Raw genomic sequence first — 14481 nt, 5'->3', positions numbered from 1 at the left:
AGCGCAACTTATAAAGAAAGCTAGAAATACATAGAAGGAAATATTACCATCATATATACATACCTCATTAGCTATATCAAAAAGCACCCATTAATTATATATATTCTTAAATTCTGCTTGCATATTTAGCTAGCTTTGCATGCACATGCAGAACACTAAAAAATAAAAATAAAAAAACACTAATGACACTACATTTAATTATATCTTAGTAATTAACACAACTAATAGAAACACTAAACAGCCATTGATGGAGCAGATGCAGCAGTATTCCTTTTAGCAGCAAGGCCAACACCAAGCTTCAAATCAAGCTCCAGAGTATTAGTATCCTTTGCCTTTGCATTCCTCTTAGCTTGATGATGATCAAACCCATTATTATTAAAACTAATAGCATTATTTGAAAACAAATGGGCCATTGAAGTCACAACTGAACACTTATTCCTCCTTCCACTGCTGTTACTGTTGATGACTTTCCCCTTCGCTTTCTTCACTTCACCGGAAGAGGACGGCGACGAGCAAGACGTCGCAATAGGTGGCAGAACCGAGGGGATTTCGAAGTTGGTCCTTGCTTTCGACCCCCTCAAGCGCCTGGCCGCCGCATCGTACGCGCGCGCCGCCTCCTCCGCAGTATCGAACGTGCCGAGCCAGTGTCGGCACCGCCCTATGCGGTCCCGTATCTCCGCCGACCATCTCCCCCACGGCCTCTTTCTCACCCCTCTGTAGTTCTTTTGCACTGGGATTGTATTATTATCATTTTTTCTCGGCGACCCGATATTTTCCTCGACAGCGTCGGGAGTTTCGGTTTTCTTAGTAGGATTTGTTTTTGTCCCGAAAAGAACGTTAAGGCCAACAACGGCAGCGATTCCATCGAGAACCGGAGGTGTGGCAGCATCCGTTTCGGTCTCGGTCACGGCTTTTTTCTTGTTTTCAGAAAGAAATACTGGCGATTCGGTTTTTGTTTCAGAGTCGAAGAGTGAAGAATCAACCGAAACATCGGTCAAGTAAGGGAAGTAATGAGGTGGGTTAAGGTAGTTCAGGGCAGGGAGCGAAGGAAATGAGAGGTTGGAATTAAATATCGGCCCACAAAGAGATTGGGTTTCGGTGAAGAACCGAAACGTTTCCGGTGTTTGGAACGTGTCGGGCATCGAGAAGAATGGAACGGTGGTGGTGTGGAAGGTGCTTTTCTGCATGTTGTTGTTCAACAGGGAAGAAGAGACAGACATTGATAGGGAGGAAGTGATGAATGTCAATTGTAAAGTGTGATCAGTTTATATATAATGGGAAATAAATAATTATTTTTGTTTTTTAATTAAATAATTGAATTGCGGATTATTTAATAATTAATTTGTGGAGGATAAAAAGATTTTGTGAAGATGTCTGTGTCAAATTTGATGAGACTGTAATCCCTAATATTTACAATTACATGCATGTCCTTCCTTTGGGCAGGAGGGAATATGGATATTGGCATTCTAATTCTTAAAAACACCCCCTAATTTTTTATGTGAACTTTTTTTTAATTTTGGCTTTTTGATTATGGCACCTGTAATATCGTGCTTCACAATTTGAGTATTTAATATCGTCATAATAGTAGTATTTGTTAATTATTATTGATTTTTTGATCACTTAAGAATGTTAAATTATGAAATATAACTCAAAATTATCGTAATCTAGTTATTATGTCGTTTTAAAGATCTTTTAAAGATGTTAATAATTTTTAAGTTGAGTGGGTGGAAACCTCCACACCTTTTTTTTTTAGCTAAGAATTCGAGTATTTTCATGATAAATTATATACATACGGACAGATTTATTTCTTATTTTCCTATAGTTCACACTTTTAATTTAGATTTTAATTTTGATATATTAAACTATCACTTAACAGGCATTGTCCTGCTAACATATTGAATTGTATTTATCACTATCTGATCAATTAAAAAATATTAAAATAATTCCAACGCATAAAATTTATCATTTTTATCGAAATTCGAAATAGAGAAAATATTGAATTACAGAACTTATATTGGATTATGCAAATGGATTGGTTCGAATAAACTTCTTTAATAGGAGGGAGGACAAAAGTGTCTTTACAGCAGATGTAAATGTAAACCTGGGATACGACCTGTTTCAAGTTTCAACGGTGCATGATCTCATTTTCTCAGATAGTGCCTGCATTACAGTTCTTTAAATGTCACAAATACACCTACGATTTCTTGATTTGATACCACGAGATTACTTTCATCAAACGGACATTAATGTTATTAATCGTAAAAGTCGAGGGTATGATGATTTGATTGGCATTAAGGGGTGTATAATCTCGAGGGATTTGATCGTCGTCACGGTTTTGTCAAGGGAAAAAGAGTGTTTTGACAATTTTTGACTGATTTAGCATCCATACACAGCTACCACTTCATATTAAAGATACTTTTACTTTTCCATTTAATTTGTTTTGCTTGCATGATACGCTGACGTGCTTGGGTGCACCAGAGGTGCATGGGAATAACTGTGTGGAATCACTTGATGGACCGATATGCAACAAGAAGATGCTTTGATGATTTGATGATGGCGTTAGCGTACGTTGATATTACATGAATGGTCTTGATCATATCAATCACTTGGTCCTTGTCCTACAGATTATTCTTTACTAGGATAAGTTATATATTTTTATTTTTATTTTTCATAGGGGATTTTAATTGAGACATAAAATCTTGGAAAATATGTGTTATGATTGCGATCTGTAGTGGCGAGGTAACGTTGAACGGAGCTAGGGTTATCGATGATGTGCACGAACAAGTGTAGCTGCTGCTTAGCTTTTAGGCCGACACCCGGTAGGGTTCATAAAATTTTCTGGAGAATTTCATTACACGGTAGAATATGAAATTAGTGTTGTCGAATGTTTAAGAATATTGCAATATAAGCCCAGTGGGTTAATGATCACCATCATGCTAGCAAGTGATTTTGGTAGAAATATACACATATTTAATCGTAAAGTAATGCTAAAGATCTTACATCTAAGTCTTAACTGACATGACAAACATTCATATATTAGATGACTATATAAAATAATAAATAATTTTATATTTACCATACAATAAACGAATGATATTTCATTTTGAGACTTAAATATTGAATCCGTAAAATTATTATTAAATATAAGAATTGGATATGGTGTCGTCTTAGTGTGTATTGTCGGCGACTCAAGTGATGGCGAGTCTATTGAATCTCATTTTTTGTTTTTTGAGGTTGGGCAACTCAACTCTCTCTCTCTCTCTTTTCATATGGTGTTTTTCATTAAGCATGCATTGCTATATTTTCAAGTGTAATATTTTATTATTTAATACCCCCATTTGCCTTTGAGGTGTTCAAATTAATACCAAAGTTGGGCATAATTTTTCTTTGCTAATTGATAAAACTTAATGACTAATGTATAATTATACAAATTCGATGTCAATGTAATTAATCGCTAACTAATTAGCTGATTTAGTAAGTTACCTCGATTAATTATAATTGCTTGTGTCATAAGAAAGCAAAATTGTACAGACATTGTAGAATAAATTTTTAAGAATGACTTCCCATGTATGTATGAGAATAAACAATTGAAATAAATGGAACACCGAGGCTTAATTTAAAATTGAAAGTGAATCGCATGCAAAACAGTGCAACTCTCTTTCTTTTTCTTAGTTCATTTAACAGTAAACGGCAAACACAATGTCAAACAACTTAGATATTCGAGCACACTAATGATCAGTGGTCCATAATATTATTCCATTGATTTATAAATCTATAAACATGTATTATTACATCTATAAACATGTATTATTTAGAATTCTTAGTTGTACTATTACATCTAAGAATTCTAAAACCTGCTCATATGTTCAGCTTGCCATTAACATGCAAAAATGAAAAACCACAAAATAAAACACAGAGGGCAAAAAAAAAAAAAGAGTATATTAGCATTGAATATCTGTTTTGTTCGCTTGTTTATGGAAAGTTTCAATGTGTTGAAGGAAGTGGGGCTTCTCTTTTTTTGATATTTGAAGAAACATTCGGTTGGGACAAAAAAGAATGTCGGTCTATAAGTCTCAAAGCACACACTTATCACAGAGAGAGAGAGAGAGATTTAGAAGAAAGGAAAATTAAATATGGGGTTCCCAAGATTGCAAGAGGGGATAGTGAAGCATGCGAAAATTTTAGGGTTTTTCTAGTAAACTCTTTCTTTGGACTCGGAGATTTTCTCTCTTGGTAAGGGAGAAAGAAAGAAAGAGAAAGTGGGCAAGAAAATCCCAAGAAGAAACAAGACAAAGAAACTATGCTATTATGATAGCTTTATGATCTCTTGTACTTTGGAATTAGAAGTGTGTAGTATTGGTGCAAGCGCGCAGCTCCCTGGCTTATATGTTATGTGTATGTGTGCGCATGGGAAAATGCAGAGATCAGAGAGATCGAAATTTATTGCAATAACTTTAAAACACTTGTTTCTTCTTTTTTTGTTCTACTTTGAGTCAATTGATAGGTCCGCTTTCGAATATTCATTCTTAGCTTTGTTTGAATTTTCATGAGAATGGTAAAATTTGAGGTACAGAAGAGCAATGGTCAAAACTAAAAGCTGCTTTCTGATGATTGATTGGTGTACCCCAAAACACCAGTTTAATCCCTTAATTTGATATTTAATTTTATTTACGCTAATGAATGGTGAGTTATTGTCACTGAGTGGACATTTGTTGGGCTGTCGGCTAAATTTGAAAGTAGCCTGGCCCAAATTGATCCGGGGCCTAGATACATAATAGACCATTTTTTTAATGAAATTTATTTGATTTTGAATTATTTGAATGATATTTATTTTCTATTTTTTAAAATCAGCATTTTACTTTGTGTGGGTTAGACTGTATTAAAGTAAGAGGCTGTATGTTAAATGTCTGAAATTTCAAACTTATTAATTTCAGACTTTTTCTAATGCTTGTTTGTTTTTTAAAAATTATGTCTGTTTTTTAGATATTTACATCTGAACAGAAAAAGTAAACTCCTGTGACTTTTATCTAAATGAAAAAAAATCTAAATGACAAGTAAATATTATATTCCAAAAATATCTACGTAAAATAACTTATTTCATAAACTATAAAATATAATCCTCTTTTTTTGCTTTAATTTATAATGACATAAATATCAAATAACTAAATTTAAGATGTTTTTTATTGTAAAAATAAATAAGATGCTACTTACATTAAGATATTAAAAAAAAACGACCATGTCATTCAGATTTTCGTAATCAGACCCATTTAAATTTCAAACAAAACAACAAACATTAACTAAATCTTTTACTTAAATTTTTTTTCAGATCACATGCAATCTAATGGTGGATGAATTAACTTCGTCATTAAATGATATTTCTATTTTCAATACTTATCATTGTATTTTATAAAATCAATTCATCAAAATTTGTATCAGACTTTAAAGTTAAAATAGACCCACACCTTTGTGCTCATCTATAGTATCTATCTATCTTATTTACCATACTGTTGTGTTGCAATATATTATTATATTTATGTTTGGATAAAATCAATATTCATTTGTGTGGACCAACATTTTGTACTCGTAGATTGTTCAGTATTCATTTACACAATGTAATTGACTTTTGTTAATACCTCTCAATGTTAGATTTCAACATGGATATTATCATATTACCCACTTAAGCCTCACAATGTTGTATTACCTTTAATGATAACCTGCAGCTTATTTTGATCTTATTCTACAAGCATCTCTCAATTTTCGTCATATTTTGTTATTATCATCACGAATTAATAATCTTCCGTGGAAAGAACAAGCGCAGTTCATTTCCGATGGCAGCAATTGAATCGTTGAAATGGGCGAAAACATCAGCTGGTCTTGTTGGCAGTGGAGGAGGAACGACTTATATCCCACATCGAGCAAATTAAAATCAATTTGACTCTTTATAGATAGCTTGACATCAAACTTCTATCACCGGGCTCAGTAACGCGAGCCTGTAACCAAGTGGGGCATTAAGGTGTTTGGACGTTGGCTGGACCATCCAAGTTGGGCCTGGTGGGTGCGATACCGGCCCGCCCAATCCAAGTAATGAGTGATCCACGTGGTCCGGGCGAAGGCCTGGATCACTTGGATGCTAAAGTGGAGGGAACCGCGTGAGGCTGGTTTCACAGAGCAGCGACGACCTCCCGCTCTTGTCAGTGGATGGATAACGGGTCGGTTCCCAGTTGGCTCGCTCGTACTTGGATAGTCTCCCTCAATAGAACAAACACTTTTAGAGTTTTATTTTATTTTTTTATATTATTAGATCATTATAATAAGTTCAGAGAGAGAACTCATGTTAAAATAATATCAAATGCCTTAAAAGATGTGGTCAAAATTTTTTTTATTTGAGTAGTCACTTAAGATCAACTTTTGATATTAATTAACTTAATATTATCGCATTATCCATTAGACCATATTGTGTATCATTATAATAAATTTTGAAAAAAAAAACTCATATTAAAATAAGGCAAGTGCTAAGTTACATTCAATGTAACTTACACAATTCATCTCAACCACATAAAATTATGGGACTCGCAATTCATGTGGTTGAGATGAGTTGTGTATGTTACATTAAATGTAACTTAGAGACTCCCTTAAAATAATATCAAATGTCTTAAAAGACATGATAAAAAAATATTTATTATTTTCAGTTGGCTAGTTACTCAAGATCGATTTGATGGGAAATCATACTTGAGCTTCATTCACATGCTATATTTTTTAAATCATAAATCAATTAATGAAAAGAAATGCAATATCGCGTGGACTCATTCACATGTTATTTCCTTATTCATTAAGCTACATGCACTTGTTCATTGCGTTGGAAAAAGAATATATAAGTTTAAATTAAAACTCTTAACATGAGATTTATTGTTTGTTTTTTCAAATGTCTGGATGGAGATGATATATAGAATTACTTCCAAGAACGACTCCCATACAATTTTTTTCAAAAGATGCCCCAAAAAAATGACTAAACGCCAACGCTTAAGTTTATTTAGGACTGAAATTTGGATGATCGTGGGTGTGAATGTATTGAATTAGCGACTAATCAAGTTGTTCTTACAGGATAATAATAAAATGATATAGTTGTTCTAATTCAACTCTTAAAATATGGGCTTACAAATGCAATCGTTCTTTTTTTTTTTTTCTCTCCAAAAGAAAAAAAATTAAAATAAAGTTATCTTAATTGATGTAGTATACTTTATGTACGTGACAATCGTACAAAATAAAAATCACCATATTTTATTGAAATGATAAAATAAGTAACCATTTATTGTTAAAGTTATTCTTGATTGAGTATCACTAGGCGTGTTTTTCTACAATTCATTGATTTTTCCCTTTCAATTGCATTTTAAACCGGTTCTGTCATTTATAAAGATCTTAGCGGACTGATCCTCGATTAGCTAGCCAAAGCATTTCATTTTACAGTCTCTCTGTCATACAGATGTAGCTCAAGAAACAGTTATGATATTGGGAGAAAGACATTTTAACCCGCATCAGCTAAATAACAATACATATAGGACTTGTTTGGTTGTTGTATTAAAACTATTCATTACATTAAATTTATACAAGCCTATGTTTGGTAGATAAAGAACTACAGTATCATTTTATTTTTTCTTCCCTTTTGCTTTTGTTTTATTATAGTAGTAATAATAATAATAATATAACTTTTTAATTTAATATAATATTATATAATATTTTTATTTTTACATTATAATTTATTAATAAATTTATATTCATTATATTTATTATAAATATCTAAATTTGAATAATATTAATTTAAAATAAATAATAATATTAATATTAATACAATTTAAATATATTAATATAATATAAAATATTATATAAAACATTATATTATATTATATAATATTTAATTTAAATTAATCACAAAAAATTAATATAGTATACTGTAGCACCAAATATTGCACAATATTATTATAATACAGTGCTAATACAATACAACATAATACAATATATCAAAATTAAAAAATACAATACGGCATAATACAATACAGTGTGCCAAATGCACCAATTGCGCTTTATAAAGTGCTTAGTTGAGATTGAGAGTGCTTGAAATTTAGCTGGACCATCCCAGGTTCGGCCCGTTGGGTTTGGCGCTGGCTCACCCAATCCAAGTTGGTATTGGACCTTGTGGTCTGGACTAGAGGCGGCTAATGGGCTGTGGGCATGCATGGCACAGACCATTTAAGGAGGCCCATCTATGCCGTGGGCCGGCATGGGCAAAAAAAAAAAAGTTTGAGGCTTGCCACGGCCAATAGGCAAGGCACAAACGGGTCGTGGGCCGTGCCGGCCCCAATAATTTTTTTATTTGTATTTAAATATAATTTTCCTAATGGCATTATTTTTTAGTTTTAAAATTATAAAAACTCTAATTTGTTAAAAAAATCAATTTTGATTGTAATTTGTAAATTAATTTATTTACAGTTATTAAATTTGATTACAATTAAGATATAATAATAAGAATAAATACTAATATTTGATAAACGATAGAATAATAACATCTTAGAAATTAAAAACACTTAACAACTTAAATTCAAAATATAAATAATACATGATAACAAAATATTTTTAATGAGGTGCGTTAACACCAGCTCTCATCCTTTGATTAAACTCGTTAATACCTTCAAATATGGGTTGACATCGATTAATATGACACTTTAAGGATCTCGTGCCATCATAGACACTATAGCGAAATATGTTTTTGTAATAGTTGCACTGAAGCTTTTGCACCTCGTCCCTGATTCAATTAATGTAAAAATGATAAAAAACTTTTAGGCGAGGACGAGGACTTTTGAATTCATAGCCTTGAGGAGGATGGTGCTCATTGCCTTCAGGCTCAGGATGAGGATACTCATTTTGATTGTTATTATCTTCCATTAAAAATTCAAAGTAAATGACTGATAAGAGGAGTTTAGAATTTTAGGTGAACGAATGAGTGATAGGAGGAGTCAATGTGAATTTATTTATAGTGAATTTAAAAATATGAGTGTGTGTATGTTTAAAACGTGTGAACTATAGTATATGTATTTTAATAATATGGGTTATATTTAGTAATTTTAATATAAGCCATTTTTTGTAATTTAAAAACATACGTTTTGAAATGTGTGTTATAGTTATAACTTATATGTATAATGTATTAGTATCACATTTCCATGTGTCTTAATTTTAAATGTTAAAAAAAAGTGAAAGATGACCAAAAACAAAAAGTGAAAGTCACTTTTTATTATTTTAACATGTCATTGTCACTTTATCACATACCTAAAGTATTTGGCCGCGTAACATTGTGACAATGACAATTCAAAATCAGCTTGCCTTTTTTTTAAAAAAAAGTAAGTTTGAATAAATGTTAGCTAAGTAAATTTAGCCAAAAAAGAAGTATTTTATTGATATTACACATCTACACATGCTCTTTTTCCTTTTTTTTTTAAATGAAAAAATGAGAAAGTGAAGTGAACTAATGAAATCATCATTTTTTTTCTTTCACATTTCAAAAAATTATCAATTTGTCTCCCTCTCTTTCTCTTTATGTCATTTGCAGCTTCCAGCCATTTCTAGCCGTTGCAGCAAATTATAGCCGTTGTCAAATTTCAGTATATTAAAATCCAATTGAACCGATTTTCCAACACATATTCTCAACTCATTCTATTTTATTCTTGAATTCATCTTTTGCTATTACAAAACATATGGCTCATTCTGGAAATTATGAACTTGATCCAAATTTCAATTTTGTTCAAGTGGGGCAAGATGTAGAATTGATAGGGCATCAATATAATCAGTGTTTAAATGAATCTCAAGTCCAAAGTGCATGTGCATCTATTTTTAATATTGTCGGTACTTCTTCAAAGTCTAACAAAAGAGCAAAACCTTCAAATGTTTGGAAATACTTTACAATTAAGGAAGGAGTAAATTCCAAGCTCAAAAAAGAAGAATTGGCGTTTTGTTTATTTTGTCATAGTTCTTTGTCTTTTAAGTCTAATGGTGGCACTAGATATCTCAAGCGCTATTCCAATAAGAGTTGTGCAAAATACAATGCAAAAGACCCATGATAAAGTGAGCTTTCACAACATGGATCTGAGGGGGAGATGGGGTCATTTTTATATAATGACAAGGAGAACCAAATTGGTTTAACACTGTCCATGGTAGCTGCTAAACAACCGTTGCTATTTTTGAAGGACATGCACTTTGAACATTATATGGCAAGGTATGCTCAACCTCAATTTAGAAGAGTTCCTAGAAATACAATTAAATGTTATATGGAGCATGCTTATGCAAAAAAGAAAATGAATTTGATTTCAAATTTTTATGATTTTAAAGGTATTATTTCTGTTACTTTTGATTGCTGGACTGGAACTAATAATATGGGTATATTTGTGTGACATTGCATTTCATTAATGAAAATTGGATTTTGGAGAAACAATTGCTCGCATTTCGTGAATTAGATTACCCTTATACTGGAGCTCAAGTTTTTAATGCTATTTTGGGTATTTTTCGAGAATATAATGTTATTGACTAAATTTTTAGCATAACTTGATAATGCTTTTGCAAATGATGTTTCTATGAACTATTTTTTGCGCAATATTACACTAGCATGTGGCTCACAAATTTTTTATATTAGATGTGTTTATCATATTATTAATTTGATTGTTCAAGATAGTTTGGAATTTATGAGTGGTAGTCTCTTTAAAGTTAGAGAAGTAATACGTATGTCGAGATCACCTTTTAAATATCAAGAATTTTATAAGAACACATTACCTCTTTATGGATTGAAAAATAAAAAATTCAAACTTGATATTAAAACTTGTTCAAACTCCACATATTTGATGTTAGCTTCTTGTGCAGATTACAGTGATGCCCTTACTACTTATGCTAATTATAAGTTAGGTGTGGGTAGTATTACTGCTTATGATTGGAATATTGCATTTAGATTTTTGAATTTTTGAAAAGTGTTTTATGATGAAACTCTTGCTTGTTCAATAGTGTATGAACCATCTTCATCTAAAGTGTTGAGTCATTTATGTAATATCAATGATATTTTAGCCCATCACAAAAATGATGTATATCTTGCATATGCATGTGAAAAAAATGAAAGAGAAATATTTGAAATATTGGAAATATTAGAAAAATATTCCACATTTGTTTGTTTGTGCATCTCTTATGGATCTTGAGTTTAGTCTACATGGAACACAAGTTTTAGTTGAAGGGATAGCTGAAAACTTGGACACAACAGTTGATACTAATATGAGTGAATATTTAACATTAATAAAAGATTTTTTTTTAATAGTTATGAACTAAAATATGGATCAACCTTGAATAGATCACAATCAACACCATCTAAAGCAACTCCTATTCGATTTGAAAATGCAGCAATGCATTTGATTCAAAAAGGTAAGGCCCTAGTTGGTAGTGGTACAATTAATAGTTACATTGTTGAAAATAAACTACAAAAATAGTTTAAGTTTCAAGAGATATTAAATACACAATTTGCAAATATAGATATTTTGGCATTTTAGAAAAAAAAAAAAGGTCATCGTATTTCCTGTGTTATCGATAATAGCCCGTGATTTATTAACCCCTCCAATCTCAACTATAGCTTCAGAGTTTACTTCTAGTACAAGTGGCAGAGTGTTAAATGATCGTCGGTCAACTTTAGCCGGAAAGACATTAAACAGTTTGACGTGTCTTCAAGATTGGGAGGCTGTAGACCGTTGTACACAACATCGTTGGCATAATGAATTAGTTAAGGAGATGTCATCTTTGAATATGGAACCAGTTACAATTCATTGTGATGCAATTGTTGATGATGACGACGACAACGATGACAATACTCGTGTTGAAGTTGATGACAGTGAAGATGAAGATTAAAATTTATGAATAATTTTAATATTTGAAATGGTTGTAAAATGCAAATGATAGATAGTTCAGTAGGTGGCAATCTAGTTGAGCTTTGCTGTAAACTATAATGATGCAAATTACACCACATTTTATTTTACTTGTGATTTAAAGCTTTTATTTCATAAAAATAATTTTTATTTATCTATCAATAATATTATTTTTTATTTAATTGAGTAATATTTCTATTTGTTCTTTAAAGTTTAAATTATTAATAATGATTAAAGCATTCATAATTTTAAATGTAAATTCATTCAATTAAATTTAAATTAACTAACTTAATACATTTATCAATGTGAGCATGTATTAATTTTAAAGAAATAAATGAAAAATTAGAAATTTATATTTTAGAATATGATATAAAATTTGAAATTTGTTTATTACTTTTTATCATTTGCATGACAAAAAATATTAATAAGCAAAAAATTAAATTTTGGTGTGCCTAGTGGGCCGACATGATGGGCCCCTAATAGGCCTGTACTCGTGCCGTGCCCAAACAAAGGGTCCGGCATTGCCGTGCCCAAGGCCCGGTGGGCCAGCATGGTCCATTGACCACTTCTAGATTGGACAATGGATAACAGGTTGGTTCCCAAAGTGTTAGCTTCATTATTTGAACATTTCTTTTTTCATCAAATTTTATTAATAAGTTATAACTATAGAATGACTCGATCAATTGTATCAGTGTTTTAATCATGGTAATGTTAGACATGTTTAATACATAAGTTATATTCATAGTTTATTTTTTCATGAATACTTTTTGATATTTTTAGACTCCCGCAACTTCATTTTACGCAGAAATTCGGGCTATTATTGAAGCGATAGAAATTGCTTATTGAAATGGCTGGGTTTGGCTAGAGAGTAATTTCGCAAACTGAATCAGCTTACCTCGTACTCTATTGTTTTTTCATTGGGATTAATCTGGGGGCTATCAAAAAGTTTATTCATGAGGTTGCCTCATGTATTAGGGATTGGTTCCAAATTTTCCACGCTTTTTTAGTATAATTAAGCTTGACATTTCTTCACAAAACAAAAAAAAAATTAAACTGTACACAAGTACGAGTACTGTATATATATAACACAAACATGAATTACAACTTTTAATTGAAGGATGAGGTTATGTGAATAAATTAAGTTAGTTTTTAAATTTATCATTTAATATTTTATTGAGTCATTAATTTATCACTGAACAAATTTATATCTAAGGACAAGAAAATTTAATAAACTGTTAAAAAATATTATTTACACGACAAACATTATCTACTACTTCTTTAAGGGGGAGAAGTGCAACAAAGTTGACGGGAAAAATGTTTTCGAACCCCCAAAAGAAAAAAAAACCATTTATCTCTTTATTATAAACTATTTTATCATTTAAAATGTGAAAATTTTGAGATCAATTAATAGTAGTATTGAGGATACTATGAAGTAAACTACTATATCAATTAGTCTTGGGAAAAAAAAAATTGACATAAATATAATGGAATTAGAAATACAAATATCTGTTTGAATTAATGTTGATAATCTAGGAACTATTAAAGACATAGTAGAAGGGGACTGAGTGAAATAAACCAGAGAAGTTAAATGTTTCTCGTTTGTTAAGGAAGCTCACACTAGCTTTGTAGTCAACAAAGCGGAGGATTATAGCAACAACTTCATACCATTACAGATTGATGATATGAGCTGCCAGCTGGCACCTGGAAGTTATGTAATCACTGGTGGCACGTGATGTTTAGCTAGAGAGCCAAGTCTTTGGCATTTGTATATAAACTCCTCTCGTGTACATATTCAGTATTTAGAAATGAAAATAATTGATTAAGCATGTTACTAGAAGCTTCTCAGATCTAGAAATCGTTTTCTGTAAACTTCTCATTTTCTCAGCATCCAAACAAGTCAATCTGATTCTTTAACTCAATCGTATAAAATGAAGTTCGAGCATTCACAAAATTCAGCAGATGCAACTGCAAATGATAGTGCGATCAATAAAATTCTTTATGGAAAATAAAAAGGCAAACCAAACTCGACACCTCAGTCCAATGATCAAGGACAGCAAACCCATATTAATTGGTTTTAATAATTTGGATTAGGATTCTCTCATGAGCTCATTTTTATCTGAGCAAATTCTATTAATATGATTGGTGGTTAATAAATTAAAAAAAAAATAGTTAAATCTTAATTATTCACTTACACAAAAACACATGTGGAACAAAATCTGTAAAAGATCGGGAGTTCTCAGATCAGGAGAGGATCTTGATCCTAATAATTTAGATTGAGATTTGTAATTCATTATCTCTCAAATTAGTTGGTGTTAGTCTTGGAGCTTGTGAAATCTTATTCATTAATTTCGAATGGAATTGACCAACCAAGAGCATTTAGTTACATGTAACCTATGTCCTAATGAAAACATTTGAAAGAACTTGGAAACTCGAGTAAAGTTTTAGAACCAAATTGGGAATTCAAACAAACACATACACTTATACGTACCAAGTTTCCAGAAAAGGTAACAGTATGAATAACACAGCATAAACATACCATACA

At 31.4% G+C, this 14481-nt stretch overlaps 1 protein-coding gene across 1 annotated transcript; it reads right to left on the bottom strand.

Annotated features, from left to right (window-relative positions):
* Window positions 1-233: 233 nt before the first annotated feature.
* LOC18035918 (ethylene-responsive transcription factor ERF084) lies at window positions 234-1220 on the bottom strand. Its single transcript, XM_006427465.1, has one exon. It carries the CDS (start codon window positions 1218-1220, stop codon window positions 234-236), a length of 987 nt encoding a protein of 328 aa, XP_006427528.1.
* Window positions 1221-14481: the final 13261 nt, after the last annotated feature.

The sequence above is a fragment of the Citrus clementina genome, unplaced genomic scaffold, assembly GCF_000493195.1.
Source record: "Citrus clementina cultivar Clemenules unplaced genomic scaffold, Citrus_clementina_v1.0 scaffold_7, whole genome shotgun sequence".
NCBI classification, from domain to species: Eukaryota; Viridiplantae; Streptophyta; class Magnoliopsida; order Sapindales; family Rutaceae; genus Citrus; species Citrus x clementina.
This window is presented reverse-complemented; position numbering and strand designations above follow the sequence as displayed.